Source organism: Macaca mulatta, chromosome 1, assembly GCF_049350105.2.
Source record: "Macaca mulatta isolate MMU2019108-1 chromosome 1, T2T-MMU8v2.0, whole genome shotgun sequence".
Lineage (NCBI taxonomy): Eukaryota > Metazoa > Chordata > Mammalia > Primates > Cercopithecidae > Macaca > Macaca mulatta.
The window spans coordinates 178,366,096-178,381,486 of NC_133406.1; the positions used below are offsets into that span (position 1 = coordinate 178,366,096).

General features: G+C 49.2%; 1 protein-coding gene across 8 annotated transcripts in view; it reads left to right on the top strand.

Moving 5' to 3' along the window:
* Positions 1-15,391, top strand: part of KANK4 (KN motif and ankyrin repeat domains 4) — a 208,250-nt gene that overhangs the window by 162,300 nt on the left and 30,559 nt on the right. For 5 of the 8 annotated variants that reach the window (XM_077955030.1, XM_001084958.5, XM_077955008.1 and 2 more), the window contains 4 exons: positions 3,919-5,796; positions 7,419-7,530; positions 10,790-11,008; positions 12,961-13,048. In XM_077955030.1, coding sequence (XP_077811156.1) covers positions 3,919-5,796; positions 7,419-7,530; positions 10,790-11,008; positions 12,961-13,048 — 2,297 coding nt within the window. Of the gene's footprint in view, positions 1-2,498; positions 2,803-3,918; positions 5,797-7,418; positions 7,531-10,789; positions 11,009-12,960; positions 13,049-15,391 lie in introns of those variants that run through there. The other 3 variants (XM_028832975.2, XM_077955057.1, XM_015141048.3) reach the window with 2 other exon arrangements.

The window sequence follows — 15,391 nt, forward strand, 5'->3', positions numbered from 1 at the left end:
AGACCAATACAAGATATTGTTCTCATTTACTAAAATTGCCAGTGTGTTTCTTTGTGGGGGTACGGGAAGGTCGGGGAGCAAGTTGGTTTAAAAAATTGTGTGAGTCGGCTGGGCATGGTGGCTCATGCCTGTAATCCTAGCACTTTGGGAGGCTGAGGCAGGCGGATCACCTGAGGTCAGGAGTTCAAGACCAGCCTGGCCAACATGGTGAAACCTCGTTTCTACTAAAAATACCAAAAAAAAAAAAAAAAAAAGCCAGGTGTGGTGGCACGCACCTGTAATCCCAGCTACTCGGGAGGCTGAGGCAGAAGAATCACTTGAACCTGGAAGGCAGAGGTTGCAATGAGCCAAGACTGCGCCGTTGCACTCCAGCCTGGGCAACAAGAGCGAAATTCTGTAAGAAAGAAAGAAAAGAAAAAAGAAAGAAAGAAAGAGAGAAAGAGAGAAAGAGAGAAAGAGAGAGAAAGAGAGAGAGAGAGGGAGGGAGGGAGGAAGGAAGGAAGGAAGGAAGGAAGGAAGGAAGGAAGGAAGGAAGGAAGAAAGAAAGAAAAAGAAAGAAAGAAAGAAAGAAGGAAGGAAGGAAGGAAGGAAAGAAAGAAGGAGGGAGGGAGGGAGGGAGGAAGGAAGGAAAATGTGCCCCAGGAAATACCACCATTTGCAACTTTTTTAAACCTGTCCCTTTCCCTCCATTACCTTGAACTCCTCTCACCTTAATCATGTCAGCAGCCTCCCAGCTGATCTTGGGGCCTCTGGTTTGCCTTTCTGTTAATCCTTGGCAAGATGCTCTTTTTGAAATCACATTCAACCAAGTCACCCCCTTGTTTAAAACCCTTTGGTGATTCCCATCACCTAAAGCGTAAAGTCAAAACTTGTTTACGTGCATACAAGTTGCTCCATGATCTGGCTGTTGCTGTCCTTTCCAATTTTATCTTTCTCTACCACGTTTTAAGTACTGGCCATATCAGCTGCATTTATAGAACTTTGAAATACTGTGTGATTTCACCCTCCATCCCTTTGCACATTCTCTGTGGAGAGCTAGATTTTCTGTCTTGGCTATCTATTGCTGCATAACAAGTCATCCCAAAACTTGGTGGCTTAATACAGTAATTTATTATTAGCACAGGCTCAGTTCAGTGATTCTCACTTGGGGTCCCTCCTGTAGTTGAAGTCAGATGATGGCTGAAGACTTTTTTACTCATGCGTGGCATCTGAGCTAGGATGACTGGAACTGCTTGGGGCTGGCTGGGTATTCCCTTCCCTCTCTCCACTTGACCTTTCTGTGGGGCTGTTTGAGCTTCCTTGCAACATGGCAGTCTCGGGGAAGGTGGACTTCTTACATGGCAGCTGGCTTCCCAATGAGTGTGCATTCTAAGAGAGCCAGGTGGAAGCTATGGGGCTTCTTATGACCTAGCTTTCAAGATCTCTGAGCATCAGCCACATTCTTTTGGTTAAAGCAGTCACAGGCCAGCCCAGAATCAAAGGCCTGGAAAGGTAGACTCCACCTTTAAACATAAAATTAGCTTGCTTGTCCAAAGAGGGTAGGAATTGGTGGTGGTCATCTTGAAGATAAATTGCTACAATGTCTTTTACTCCCTTGTTCTCCTGGCAAGTCCCTATTTATTCATTTATCACCCAGTCGTACATCACTTTTGTGTAAAGTCATCCCTCTCCTACCTAGGAAAAATTGGTCTCCAAGTCCAAAAAAAAAATAATTCTGCAGAAACTAGAAAAATAAGTCAGGGAAGAAGCCTGTACCATGAGCATGCATCTGTTACTCTCCTTATCTCACTGCATTGTGTGTGTTCGTGTCTCTCCTGCCTCACCATAAATCCTTTGAAGGCAGAGGCTGAACCTGATTCATCTTGGTGTCCTTAGGATCTAGCTTAGCACATAGGTGCTCAATAAATGGGTGGTTGAGGTAAGTGAATTGAATCACAGCTATTTTATAATTTTAACCTAGGGCCTACTACCCTTAAAACCAAGCAATCAACCAGTCACAACATGTTTGTGGAGACCAGCAGTGAGTCACATAAGTCAGTTTCCATTATGGGGCTTCCATTGTCTATATTTTGGGATTCCACAAAGATAAATTGAATGTTTATCATGTGTGAGGCATCGTCCCAAGTACTTTATTACTAATTAACTAGTCCTCACAATAATCTTTTTTTTTTTTGAGATGGATTTTGCTATTGTTGCCTAAGCTAGAGTACAATGGTGCAATCTCGGCTCACTGCAACCTTCGCCTCCCGGGTTCAAGCGATTCTCCTGCCTCAGCCTCCTGAGTAGCTGGGATTAGAGGCACCTGCCACCACGCCCAGCTAACTTTTTGTATTTTTAGTAGAGATGGGGTTTCACCATGTTGGCCAGGCTGGTCTCAAACTCCTGACCTCAAGTGATCCACCCACCTCGGCCTTCCAAGGAGCTGAGATTACAAGCGTGAGCCACCGCACCCAACTGTCCTCACAATAATCTTATTTTACCTGTTATTATTCCCATTTTACAGATGATGAGACATAGGAAGGCTAAGTAACTTCCCCAAGGTCATGCAGCAGAGATCTAGACCAGGCTCCAGAATCTGTATTCTGAACCTCTGTACTCTCCACTAATGTTCTCTCCTGAGCTCAATATTTTCAGAGACTGTTTAGCAGAATGTCACAGAGGTAATTAGGCGTGTCACATGAGGAACATCGAAGAAACAAAGACTATTTAACCTGAAGAAGAAGTTGCTTGGCAACAGGCCCCTATGGATGCAGATAGTTGAAGGACTGGCTTGTTTCCAGTGTCCTCTGTCGCGGTCAACAGGTGAATGCTGCAAGGAGATCCTGGAACCTTGGTGTAATGGAGAACTTCCTCATCATGATGGCCCCCCAGCGTATGGGTTGCCCTGGAAAGTCAAGTCCCATTCTTCTTGGAGGATGGATACCAATGTCCCTTTTGACATTAATTGGCCCTTTTACCACATTTTATCCAGTGTGTGAAAAATGCAGTTTCTTTCTTTTTCTCTTCTTCCCTTCCCCTTCCCTTTCCCCTTCCCCTTCCTCTTCCCCTTCCCCTTCCTCTTCCCCTTCCCCTTCTCCTTCCTTCCTTCCTCCCTGCGTCCCTCCCTCTCTCCCCCTCCCTCCCTCCCTCCCTCCCTCCCTCCCTTCCTTCCTTCCTTCCTTCCTTCCTCTCTTCACTGAGTTCCTGACCAAAGGAGGTGTTTTCTTACTTGGCATGGGTTTATGAAAGTGAATTTCGTGTTTGTTAAGCACTAGGCAATTTTCAGATGCAAAGAGCGTAGGCCGTGCATGATTACTTGTTCTAGTTCTCTCTGATCTGTGCATACCTGAAGCGCAGGCATCTGCACAAGCTTAAATAATGTAAAAGGCATAACTCATTGATACCTCCGGCTTTAGCAAGATTTACTCCTACCAATTTGAGTCATGCAAGTTAGGGTTTGGGTTTTTTTTGCAGATTTCTTTTTTACTGCTGAGCTACTTGTGTATCTTATCCTTCAAAATTTTCCATATCCGAATTGCCAATTAGTACCCTGATTTGGCAAATTCCTGGGCACTTCCGTTTAGCAATTATATGATTCAAACCCACAAAAGCAGTTCAAGACCATTTTGTTTTGCTGGTCTGCAGGCAGATTCCCCAGTAGTAATCCAGATGATGTATGGCAAACTGGAAACCATTCCCTCCCCGTTTCCTTGCAGACATTGGCTAAGTACACATTGATTTAATAAGATGATTTCCCAATACACCAAAAAGATTGAGCATCTCGGCATAATTTAGAGGCTATAACATTTAGGAGAAGTCTCATGTGATAGTGTTAAGTTAAAATCAGAGATATTAGGCCTCATCGCCCTGTAATGCTTAATTAACTTTGTGCTTTTTTTTTTTTGCTTTTTTTTTTTTAACTTGTCTTATGTCTCCCAGCCAAAGACCAGTCCTGTCAGGGGGATGAAGAGAAAGACCCTCCGAAGAGGCACCCTTACTCTGTGGAGACCCCATATGGCTTTCATTTAGACCTGGACTTCCTCAAGTATGTGGATGACATCGAGAAGGGAAACACCATCAAAAGGATTCCTATCCACAGAAGGTCCAAGCAGGCCAAGTTTAGCACTCTGCCCCGAAACTTCAGCCTTCCTGACAGCGGGGCTCGCCCCCCCGCGGCCCCGCCGCCCCAAAACTGGTCCCCAGTGGTGCCAAGGAAGGCATCGCTTGGGACACAGGAGCAAACCCAGTCACTGCCGCTTGGTAATGCCTCCCAGGCCTCAACCAGCGCAAGTGAGGTGAGCTACCACAGGAGGGCCCTGTTGGCAGAGGCCACCAGGCAGTTGGAAGCTGCTGAACCAGAGGATGCCGAGGTCACCCTTGGGAGTGGACGGCCCCAGCTATTGAGAGCATCCAGCATGCCTGCCACGCTGCTGCACAGCAGGGCTTCTGAGGAGCCAGGCCTCAGCCTGGGGCCTCCTGCCCCTCCTGCCCTCCCTCCCCTTCAGGGTGAAGGCAGCGTCTGCGATGGCACCTTTGGCCCTGCAGAAGGATTGGCAGGTTTCCACAGCTCCAGCCCACAAGCATCAACTCGGATTCCGGAGCTGGTCCAGGAGGGAGCTGAGCCTCCAGAGGGCATGGTGAAGGCTCCAAATCACCTCCCTCTCCCAGGCCCTCCTTCCTCATTCCAGAATGTGCTTGTAGTTCTAGAGGACAAGGAAGACGAACACAAAGCCAGAAAAGCAGAGGTGGTGTTCAGCCCTGGCTCCCCCACACCAAGCCCTCCTCCTCTGCCATCACCCATCCCTGAGAATGAGCTCCTCCTGGAAGAAATCGAGCTCAACATCAGTGAGATTCCACCCCCGCCACCTGTAGAAGTGGACGTGAGAAGCATTGGCATCAGAGTGACAGAGGAAAGCCTGGGCCTTGCCAGGGTGGATCCAGGCAGCATCTCCAGCCTGAAACAGCAGGTCTCGGCCCTGGAGGGAGAGTTGTCTGGAAGAACCGAGGAACTGGTGCAGGTCAGAGCTGCCCTCCAGCAGCAGGAAGAGGAAATCAAGGCTAGGGAGCAAAGAATTCGAGAGCTGGAGTTCACTGTAGCCCAACTGGAAGGACAGCTTCACCAAGAGAACACCAAAGACACTCAGGGCCAGACGGACGCCATGGTGAACACTGACCCTGTCCATGGACTCTTGACCAGGGAGTCGTGTGACAAGGGCATTGAGGTCAACCTTCTAGGCAGCATGGAGTCTGAAAGCTGGGGGCACCGAGGAGAGGAAAATGGCCTCCTATGGGGGCCAGATGGTCACAAACAAGGGGATCAGAGCCCAGCAGAACATGTACCCCAGCTGTCACTGCCACAGGGACCCGAGCGAGTCCTTACCCCCTCTGTACATAGCTTCCTCTCCACTGAACTCAGGATTGAAGAAGCAGGCACTGAACAGGAAGGAGGCCCTCAGGGAGGAACCAGGGGAGCAGGAGGCTTTCCGTGGGGCAGCGACAGAAAGACTCCCCCAGCAGGGAGAGAGGAGGCCAATTCCAATCTCCCAGGGAAGGAGCGCCCGGGAAGGCCACCAAGCTCGCCAACGGATGCCACTATTGGGCAGTACGTGAAGAAGATCCAGGAGCTCCTGCAGGAGCAGTGGAACTGCCTGGAGCACGGGTACCCAGAGCTGGCCAGCGCCATCAAGCAGCCGGCCTCCAAGCTCAGCAGCATCCAGAGCCAGCTGCTGAGCTCCCTCAACCTGCTGCTGTCAGCCTACTCGGCCCAGGCTCCCCCACCCAAGGAGCCGCCGGCCTCCTCCTCCTCCCCGCCGATGGGTAAATACCGTCCATACAGGGGCCTGAGACAGGGAGCCCTTTCTCCTTCGCATGATGAGGCAGAGGGAACAAGGTTTTCATTATATTAATGTGTTTTTAAAAAGATTTTAGCAGCTGGGAGCAGTGGCTCAGGCCTGTAATCCCAGCATTTTGGGAGGCCGAGGTGGGCAGATCACCTGAGATCAGGAGTTCAAGACCAGCCTGGTCAACATCGCGAAACCCCATCTCTACCAAAAATACAGAAATTAGCTGGGCATGGTGGTGGGTGCCTGTAATCCCAGCTACTTGGAAGGCTGAGGCAGGAGAATCGCTTGAACCTGGGAGGCAGAGGTTGCAGTGAGCCGAGATCACACCATTGCACTGCAGCCTGGGTGACAGAGCGAGACTCCATCTCAAAAAAAAAAAAAAAGAAAAAAAGCAAGAAAAAAAGATTTTAGTACTTCCAGGAACCCAGTGGAATAAAAACTGATGTGTGTGACAGTGGAGGCTCGGGACCTCTACTCTTGCCTTTGCTCTAAGGTTGGGTCTGACTGTGAGGCCACTGCCTACAGCTGTATGGATAGCACAGGGCACAAAGATGGCAGCCAGGGAGGGCAAATGAAAGTTGAAAGCCAGCCCACACTCCATTTGCCATGCCTTGCACTGCAGCACCGCATCCACCCAGAGGGGGCTGTTGTCATTTGCATTGTGCAAAGGCAGTGTCTGGGGCCAAGAATGGCCCTGCTGAGTGGACTCCAAACCTCTTCCTGGGCTTTTGCATTCCTGTGTTCCTCTCTGGTTCTTGCACAGTAGAGGTTTTCTATAGCCTGGTTTTGGAGGAACATTATATTGATATCTGGTATAGTTCACTGAATATTTTCTCTGCGTGCATGTGTGTGTGTACGTGCTTGTGTGTGTACAGGGGCAGGAGATTGAGTGCTGCTCACATATGGAACTGGGCCCTTCGGCTGAGCAGCACTTCCTCTTGTAACAGATCAAACCCTCTTCACTGTTGGGTAAAGTGGAACCACATTTTGCTTTGCTGGTCAGCATGCAAGTCTGCTTCCTGCCACAAATCACGATTTGGCTGCTTTCTCATTGTTTCGGTGCTAGTTCTAGCCTTGCCGGTTGGGAACCGCCTCCTGTCCTGTTGAGCACAATGCAAGATCTGTGTCCTTGCTCGTGTGTCTACTGTGAGCACGGTGTCATCACCACTCCCGCAACCCTAGTGTCAACATGCACTTGTGAGCCAGGAAGGACCACTGAGATGCCCTTGAGCAGAAGTGGGTGCTGGACCATGAGTCCAGAGGCCTAAGTTCTTCTCCTGCACTGCCATTCACTGAGCAAGTCTGGGCCTCAGATTTCCCAGCCATAAGACAGGGACAGCAATGGCACCTACGCCACATTGTTCTTCATCCACACCTAGAGGGGCATCGTTAACAGAGACAGTTCTCCCGACATTGAGCGGAAAGCAAGGCTCCCCCAAGAGGTCCCCAAAACATTGATTTACATGATCTGGTTCCGTCCTTCCCTTACCTCTCCACACACCGGCAACTCTTGTCCCCTCAAAGTAATATCCTGGTTTTGCTACATTGCCATGCATCCCCAAGATCATTCTAACCTGTGATGTTGTGTCTGCCTAGAGATCTCCCCGTCGACCAGCCTTAAATCCATAATGAAAAAGAAAGACTATGGCTTCCGTGCAGGAGGTAATGGAACCAAAAAGAACCTTCAGTTTGTTGGGGTTAACGGTGGGTAAGCATCGCTTGTGAAGCTCAGACTGCCTTTCTTGCTACCTCTCCTGCTATTGTCCTTCACACTCTCTTTTCCTAGGGGGAGGCATCTGGTTTTCATTCCTCTTCAAGGGAATTAATTTCAATGGCCCTTTACAACTCCATCTCGGGTTTGCATGTGTTTGGCTTCCTGCCAGCTGTGGTGGTCTGTTGGAATCTCTGCTTTTAATATGTCTTGGCTTTGGTCTTCCCCAGGGCCAGGACTCCAGGTGGCTTCTGGGAGTTTTGGGGGTATACAGGCCCTTAGAGGAAGGCATTTAACTTGAACCATAAAACTGAAACTAGTAACAAACTTTGTTAATTCATGGAACTTCAAATTTCATCCATTTAATTTTTTTCTTCCTTTAACTTCCTGCAAGCCCAGCCCAAGTGTTTGGGGATGAAGAAAAACAACTAGACTATTGACTTAGAACATGAACAAAACCTTATATATTCTAGAGAATTGAATGTTCAACAAACACTTATTAAATGCCAACAGTACGCTCGGTCGTGGAGATTGAAAAGTCAAGGCCGGGCGTGGTGGCTCACGCCTGTAATCCCAGCACTTTGGGAGGCCGAGACGGGCGGATCACGAGGTCAGGAGATCGAGACCATCCTGGCTAACACGGTGAAACCCCGTCTCTACTAAAAAATACAAAAAACTAGCCGGGCGAGGTGGCGGGCGCCTATAGTCCCAGCTACTTGGGAGGCTGAAGCAGGAGAATGGCGTGAACCCGGGAGGCGGAGCTTGCAGTGAGCTGAGATCCGGCCACCGCACTCCAGCCTGGGTGACAGAGCGAGACTCCGTCTCAAAAAAAAAAAAAAAAAAAAGAAAAGTCAAATAAATAAAGGTGCCTGCCTTTAGCTCACAGATAACAGAAGTAAAAATGAAATGCTGATGTGCTGAGATAAGTTCTGTTAGGTGAGGAAGCCCAAACCCTGAAGGCTGCCCAGAGAGCTCAGAATCCTTGCTAATTTGAGTCACACCAGAAGGGAAGACGTTAAACACCAACAAGGGGAAACGTCAGAAATGATGAACTGGGGCCAGGTGCGGTGGCTCATGCCTGTAATCCCAGCGCTTTGGGAGGCTGAGGTGGACAGATCACTTGAGGCCAGGATTTCAAGATCAGCCTGACCAACATGGTGAAACCCCATCTCTACCAAAAATACAAAATTAGCTGGGCGTGGGGGCACACATCTGGTAGTCCCAGCTACTCAGGAGGCTGAGGCAGGAGAGTCGCTTGAATCCAGGAGGCAGAGGTTGCAGTGAGTTGCCAAGATTGTGTCACTGCATTCCATCCTGGGCGACAGAGCAAGACTCAGTCTCAAAAAAAAAGAAAAGAAAAAGAAATGATAAACTGGGTGTCACAGGCGAGTTGCTGTTCCCACTTCCACTAACATCTGACACAGGATTGTGTGCTTTCACAGTTCATGTACAGAAAAGGAGAATCAGCCTAATCTCAAAGCCTCGTGTAGGTCACGTCTCTCCCCAGCTTAAACACCCCCAGCGGTCCCCACTCTGCATCCAAACCTGGAAGAACCAAATCATGGCTCTGCTCAGCCTTAGTCCCTGCCACTGCCGTTCCTTCCCTCCCTCCAATGGGCTGAGCTCAGGCCCATCTCAGGGCCCTGGCACTTGCCGTTGCCCTGCTAAAGGCCTCCTCTCCTGGACATTCCCTCAGCATTTGTTACTCCAGTGCAGTGATTCTCAGCCTTGGTTGCACGCTGGAAACACCAGGGGAGCTTTTAAAACATCCCAGTGTCTGGGTCCTTTCCCTGAACACTCTGGTTTAATCAGTCTGGGTGCAGTCCACATCCTGGGAATTCTAAACATCCTCAAATGATTCTAATGTACCACTAATGTTAGGAACTTCTGCTCTAATTAAAGTAGCCACTCCTCTTATCCTTCTATCCCATGGCTCTTTTTTTTATTCTATTCATTTTTTGTCACCACTTGAATGTAATATTTCTTTACATGTTCATTTTCTGACTCTCCCTAGTAGAATATAAGCTCCACTAGGGCAGGCAGGGACTTTGGTATAGGATTTAGAACTGCCCTGGCATATAGTAGGTGCTCAATAAATTCCTGTTGAATGAATAAGTGAACTTCCAGGCAAAGTTTTTATGGAAGCAGTTCCAAGATGAGTACTGTTTGGGAAATGTAATATGCCCTCCACTCTGTTAATCACAAACGTGAAAGGTTGTTCCTGCATAATAGAGGAAGAAATATCTAGGGTTTAAGCGAGACAGAATATAAGCATACCAGGGAGCAGACTGGGTTTGCAAATCCATTGAGCACAGGGGTTTTATGTAGAGGCCACCATTCAGAGAAGGGTCCTTAGGGGGTTCAGTGGAAGCCATGGCCACCAGTCCCTGTGGCTGTGTCCAGTGGCCCAAGAACCTGAAATCATCTTACCACCAGCATTCTCCATCAGGGATCTCCTGTTGAATATCAGTAGAGGAGTCAATAAATCTTCCAGGACTTTCCTCCATGGCCTCTGGCCTCTGGTCTGCCAACTCAACAGAGTCACTTATAATTGAACATAAGGGTCACTACCAGGAAAGAGGGCCATGAGTCAAGTGGCCTGTGCTCTCCCTCTTTTTGCTCCAAGCAATAGTTCAAACAGGTTGCAGCGAAGACAGGCAGATGTTGTGTTGGGGTATCCCACGGAGCGCTGGATGTAGGTGTGGAGGAGTTCATGCCTTGCCACATGCAAGCTGGGCTGGCGCAGGCTGAAGGGAGGACTCGCTCTCACCCAGAGATGTGAAGATTTGCAGGCAACTTGGCGAACTCAGGGTGGAGGTGGGGATGTTTGCCTGGAGTTGGGCCCCTCTCCGGACCTAACATTAGGATTCCACAAGCAAATGCTTTCATGAGAACGTTGTGATGGCCTGTCTGGGTCACCAAATGCATCAACCGATGAGGGGACAGGCTACTGGTGGGTTTGCTGCAATGAGCACAGATAATTATTTTGACAATGAGCACAGTTAATTATTTTGACAATGAGCACAGTTAATTGAGTCTCCCCAAATAGCCTCCCTGCACCATGCAGTCAGAAAGACTGCAGTCTTTCCGACGCTAAGATTCCTGGGAGCCCTTCACCCTGCTGGCAGGTGTAGAGAGTCGGGGAGGAGGTTAGCAAGCTGCGGAGTGTGACCCGAGGCCCATCCAGCTCTCACTGGTGTTGACATGGGCACTGGGCAGGAAAGACAGGACGAGTGACCTTTGTTTCCTACCCCAGGTATGAGACCACCTCGAGTGAGGAGACCAGCGGTGAGGACAGCTCCCCAGAGGACTTGTCTGACAGTGAGGCTGAGAAGAAGTGTGATGGCCCAGACCACAGGCATGTCAAAGACGCCCACCTTACCTGCGAGGTTGGGCAGGGCATCCCCGAGGGCTCCTGCCATGCTGCCCAGGAAAGTGGGGCTGGGGAAGAAGTCCCCCAGTCCAAGGCTGAGAGGTGAGCAAATGGACACAAACATGGGCACTTGTTCCTCTGAAAAAGGGCAAGGGCATATATCCACCCACTCATGCGATTTGTTCATTCATGTACCCATCCATTCGCCAGTGTTGTTTAAGTCTCTGTTTCATGCCCACACTGTGCACTGATTAAATGAGGCAGATATATAGCTCCTGCTTTCGTGAAATGTACTGTCACAGCCGGTGTCTACGTATAAAGTCAACATTTACCTAGCGCTGAAACTGTGAAGGACTTTACAAGTATCCTTTCAACAGTCCTGCAGGGTAGAAGTTATTGTGACCACCACACTGTACAGATGTGGAAACAGAGACTTAGGGAAGTGCAGGGATGCAGCCAGCAGAGCAGGGACCCCAGCCCCAGTCCTTCTGACTGTTACCCATAAGCTTTTCTGCCTGTCCTGTTGACCATGCTGGCTTTTAAAGTGATGTGTCTTTTTTTTTTTTTTTTTTTTTTTTTTGAGACAGAGTCTTGCACTGTCACCCGGGCTGGAGTGAAGTGGCACGATCTTGGCTCACTGCAACCTCTGCCTCCCGGGTTCAAGTGATTCTGCTGCTTCAGCCTCCCGAGTAGCTGGGACTACAGGCGCCCACCACCATGCCCAGCTATTTTTTTGTATTTTTTAGTAGAAATGGGGTTTCACTATGTTGGCCAGGCTGATCTTGAACGCCTGACCTTGTGATCCACCCGCTTCAGCCTCCCAAAGTGCTGGGATTACAGGTGTGAGCTACAAGTGCCTGGCCAGTGATGTGTCTTTTAAAGTGATGGGAGCAGCCATGCACCATGGCTCACAGCTGTAATCCCAGCACTTTGGGAAGCTGAGGTGGGAGGATCCCTTGAGGTTAGGAGTTCGAGACTAGCCTGGGCAACAGAGTGAGACTCTGTCTCTATTTTAATTATAGTATTTAATTTTTTAAGAAAAAATAATAGAAGTAAAGTGATGGGAGGTCATATGGGAGGAAAAGAAGAGCATTGCCTTTGGAGTCAGGCATACCTGGACTCAATTCCTGCCTCTGCCACGGTGTTACTTTAGGCAAAGTCCTTGAGCTGTGGTTGCCTCAATTTCCTCATCTGTCAAATGTGCATAATAGCAACTTGATAGGTTTGATTGAGAACTACATGAGAAAAAGCAAGTAAATGCTTGGCACAGCACCTCCCACATACTAGGCTCTCAGTAAATGGTAGAAACAAGACGGTTTTTACCATTATCATCACTATCACCATCTCCAGCCTGGCTGCCAGAGGAGTGGTGAACAGTGAACGGGAGCCGATTGCCACCCACGTCAGGGCTGCTCCAACGCGGCAGCAAGATGAGGACAGGCCAAGTGAGTTGGCTTCTTTGTGTCCAGTGTCTTTAAGCCTCACCTGAGGCCTCTTGGTGCTGAGCCTTCCTTCAGACTAATACGGGAAGAGTGCTTGTCACTGTGGACACCCAGCTTCAACGAGTCTCATATTACTGACTCTGTTAGTACTTCCGGTGTCCTCCATGGAAGAATAACCCGAAGAAATTTTCTGGTATGGACTGGATTCTTTGATTTTTTTTTTTCCAGCCTCCCAGGCAGAAAATATGTGGTCCAAAGTCAGAAAGACAGCCCTCCCCTTCCCAGCATGCCAGGAAATGCAGTTGGGCCTGTCCACCACCCCCTACCACGACCCCCCACCTAAATGCTTTGGTTATCGGCCCCAGCCCCTGACAAAAGCAGGATTAAATGGGCAACACACTGGGCTCATCTTCAGAAGCGTTCAGAAGCCAAGTCACATCGGCACACACCGTGGTCACTCTGGATTTCTGAAGCACGCCCCCTCCTAGGGCAGTTGCCCAGGTTGGATTTTTGAGCTGCTGAGATGTGAAAGAGGAGGAGAGTGAAAGTCTTGTTTATCAACATGAAGAATGATTATGTAAATATGTGTGTATATATATTTGTTTTCTTTAGATATAAACCCTCAGAAGAATTTCTTAATGCATGCCAGGCACTGAGCCAGCATCTGCCAGAAACTGGGACCACCACGGACCAGCTCTTGGTACTCTAATGTTTCATTGTCATGTAAAGATTTCCCTTCTGTTTAAGACGTTAACTCTGCCAGGGTGACTTTAGTCCCTTGCAGTGGTGTGAGTGTGCAGTTTACAGTGTGAGGCGGTAGTGTGGGCGTGCAGTGATGTGAATGGTGTGAGTGTGCAGTGTGAGGCAGCAGTGTGAGTGTGCAGTGGTGTGAGTATACAATGCACAGTGTGAGGCAGTGGTGTGAGTGTACAGTGGTGTGAGTGTGCAGTGTGAGGCAGTGGTGTGAGTGTGCAGTGGTGTGAGTGTACAGTGCACTGTGTGAGGCAGTGGTGTGAGTGTTTAGTGGTGTGAGTGTGCAGTGCACAGTGTGAGGCAGTGGTGTGAGTGTGCAGTGGTGTCAGTGTGCAGTGCACAGTGTAAGGCAGTGGTGTGAGTGTGCAGTGTGAGGTAGTGGTGTGAGTGTGCAGTGGTGTGAGTGGTGTGAGTGTGCAGTGTGAGGCAGTGGTGTGAGTGTGCAGTGGTGTGAGTATACAATGCACAGTGTGAGGCAGTGGTGTGAGTGTACAGTGGTGTAGTGTGCAGTGTTAGGCAGTGGTGTGAATGTGCAATGGTGTGTTGTGAGTGTGCTGTGTGAGGCAGTGGTGTGAGTGTGCAGTGGTTCAAGTGGTGTGAGTATACAGTGCACAGTGTGAGGCAGTGGTGGGAGTGTGCAGTGTGAGGCAGTGGTGTGAATGTGCAATGGTGTGAGTGTTGTGAGTGTGCTGTGTGAGGCAGTGGTGTGAGTGTGCAGTGGTTCAAGTGGTGTGAGTATACAGTGCACAGTGTGAGGCAGTGGTGGGAGTGTGCAGTGGTGTGAATGGTGTGAATGTGCAGTGCACAGTATGAGGCAGTGGTGTGAGTGTAGTGTGAGTGTTGTGAGTTTGCAGTGTGAGGCAGTGGTGTGAACGTGCAGTGGTGTGAGTGTTGTGAGCACACACTGTGAGGCAGTGGTATGAGTGTGCAGTGGTGCAAGTGGTGTGTGTGTGCAGTGTGAGGCAGTGGTGTTAATGTGCAGTGGTATGAGTTGTGAGTGCACAGTGTAAGGCAGTGGTGTGAGTGTGCAGTGGTGTGAGTGTGCAGTGTGAGTCAGTGGTGTGAGTGTGCAGTGGTGTGAGTGTGCAGTGTGAGTCAGTGGTGTGAGTGTGCAGTGTGAGTCAGTGGTGTGAGTGTGCAGTGGTGTGAGTGTGCAGTGTGAGTCAGTGGTGTGAGTGTGCAGTGGTGTGAGTGTGCAGTGTGAGGCAGCAGTGTGAGTGTGCAGTGGTGTGAGTGTGCAGTGCACAGTGTGAGGCAGTGGTGTGAGTGTGCAGGGGTGTGAGTGGTGTGAGTGTACAGTGCATAGTGTGAGGCAGTGGTTTGAGTGTGCAGGCCAGGGCCCCTTTCCTCTGGGTGTTCTCTCCTTTACCCAAGCACTGCTGCCTGAAGTGATGGGACACACTGAGGAAGTGGAGCCCGTGGATATGCACAAGAAAGCAGGCCGGGGGCTCAGAGGCACTTCCCATGCATCATTAAGCAATGCACCATGAGTGGCTGTCATCAGACTCTGTGACTTAGGCTCACGATGCCCCTGTGGTTTGAGAGGACTTTAGGCAGAGTGTGAAAAGCATGTAGAATGGGAACTGAAGGTTCTATTCCCAGGACCCTCGTCTGTGAGATATTGGGCAAGTCAGTTTGATGCTCAGGGCCTCTGGTTCTTCATCAATAAAATGAAGGTGGTGGATGGCATGTTTCCATTCCTCTCAAGCCCTGACTTTTAATTCTGTAGTCATTACTGTTTTTCTTGAAGTGTACCTCTGGGTCAAGAGACCGAAAACAAGAAAATATGCATTTGCTCCTTCACACCTTCATGGTTTACAGAGATTTAAACACATAGTGACTCTACTTTTAATCAAGGGATATTGGCACAGACACATTTTCCCAAGTTATGAGAGCAGCTGTAAGACCCGTGGTGGAACAACCCGTAAGCATTTTTCAAAGCCATTTTGCTCTCCTTTGCAAAAGAGCCCTAGAAGTAAAAACAATCAATGCATCAGTGTTTATTTCTTACCCAACTCGTTTCTGTTATTTTATCTTTAGCTGATCTGACAAATAGTTGTTCCCTAAAGAACCAATATGTAGGGCCAAGGCCAGTGTCTCACGCCTGTAATCCCAGTACTTTGGGAGGCCAAAGCAGGTGGATCACTTGAACCCAGGAGTTTGAGACCAGCCTGGGCAATATGGCAAAACCCTGTCTCTACGAAAAAATACAAAAAATTAGCCTGGCGTGGTGGCATGTGCCTGTAGTCCCAGCTACTCAGTGGCTGAGGTGGGAGAATCACCTGAGCCC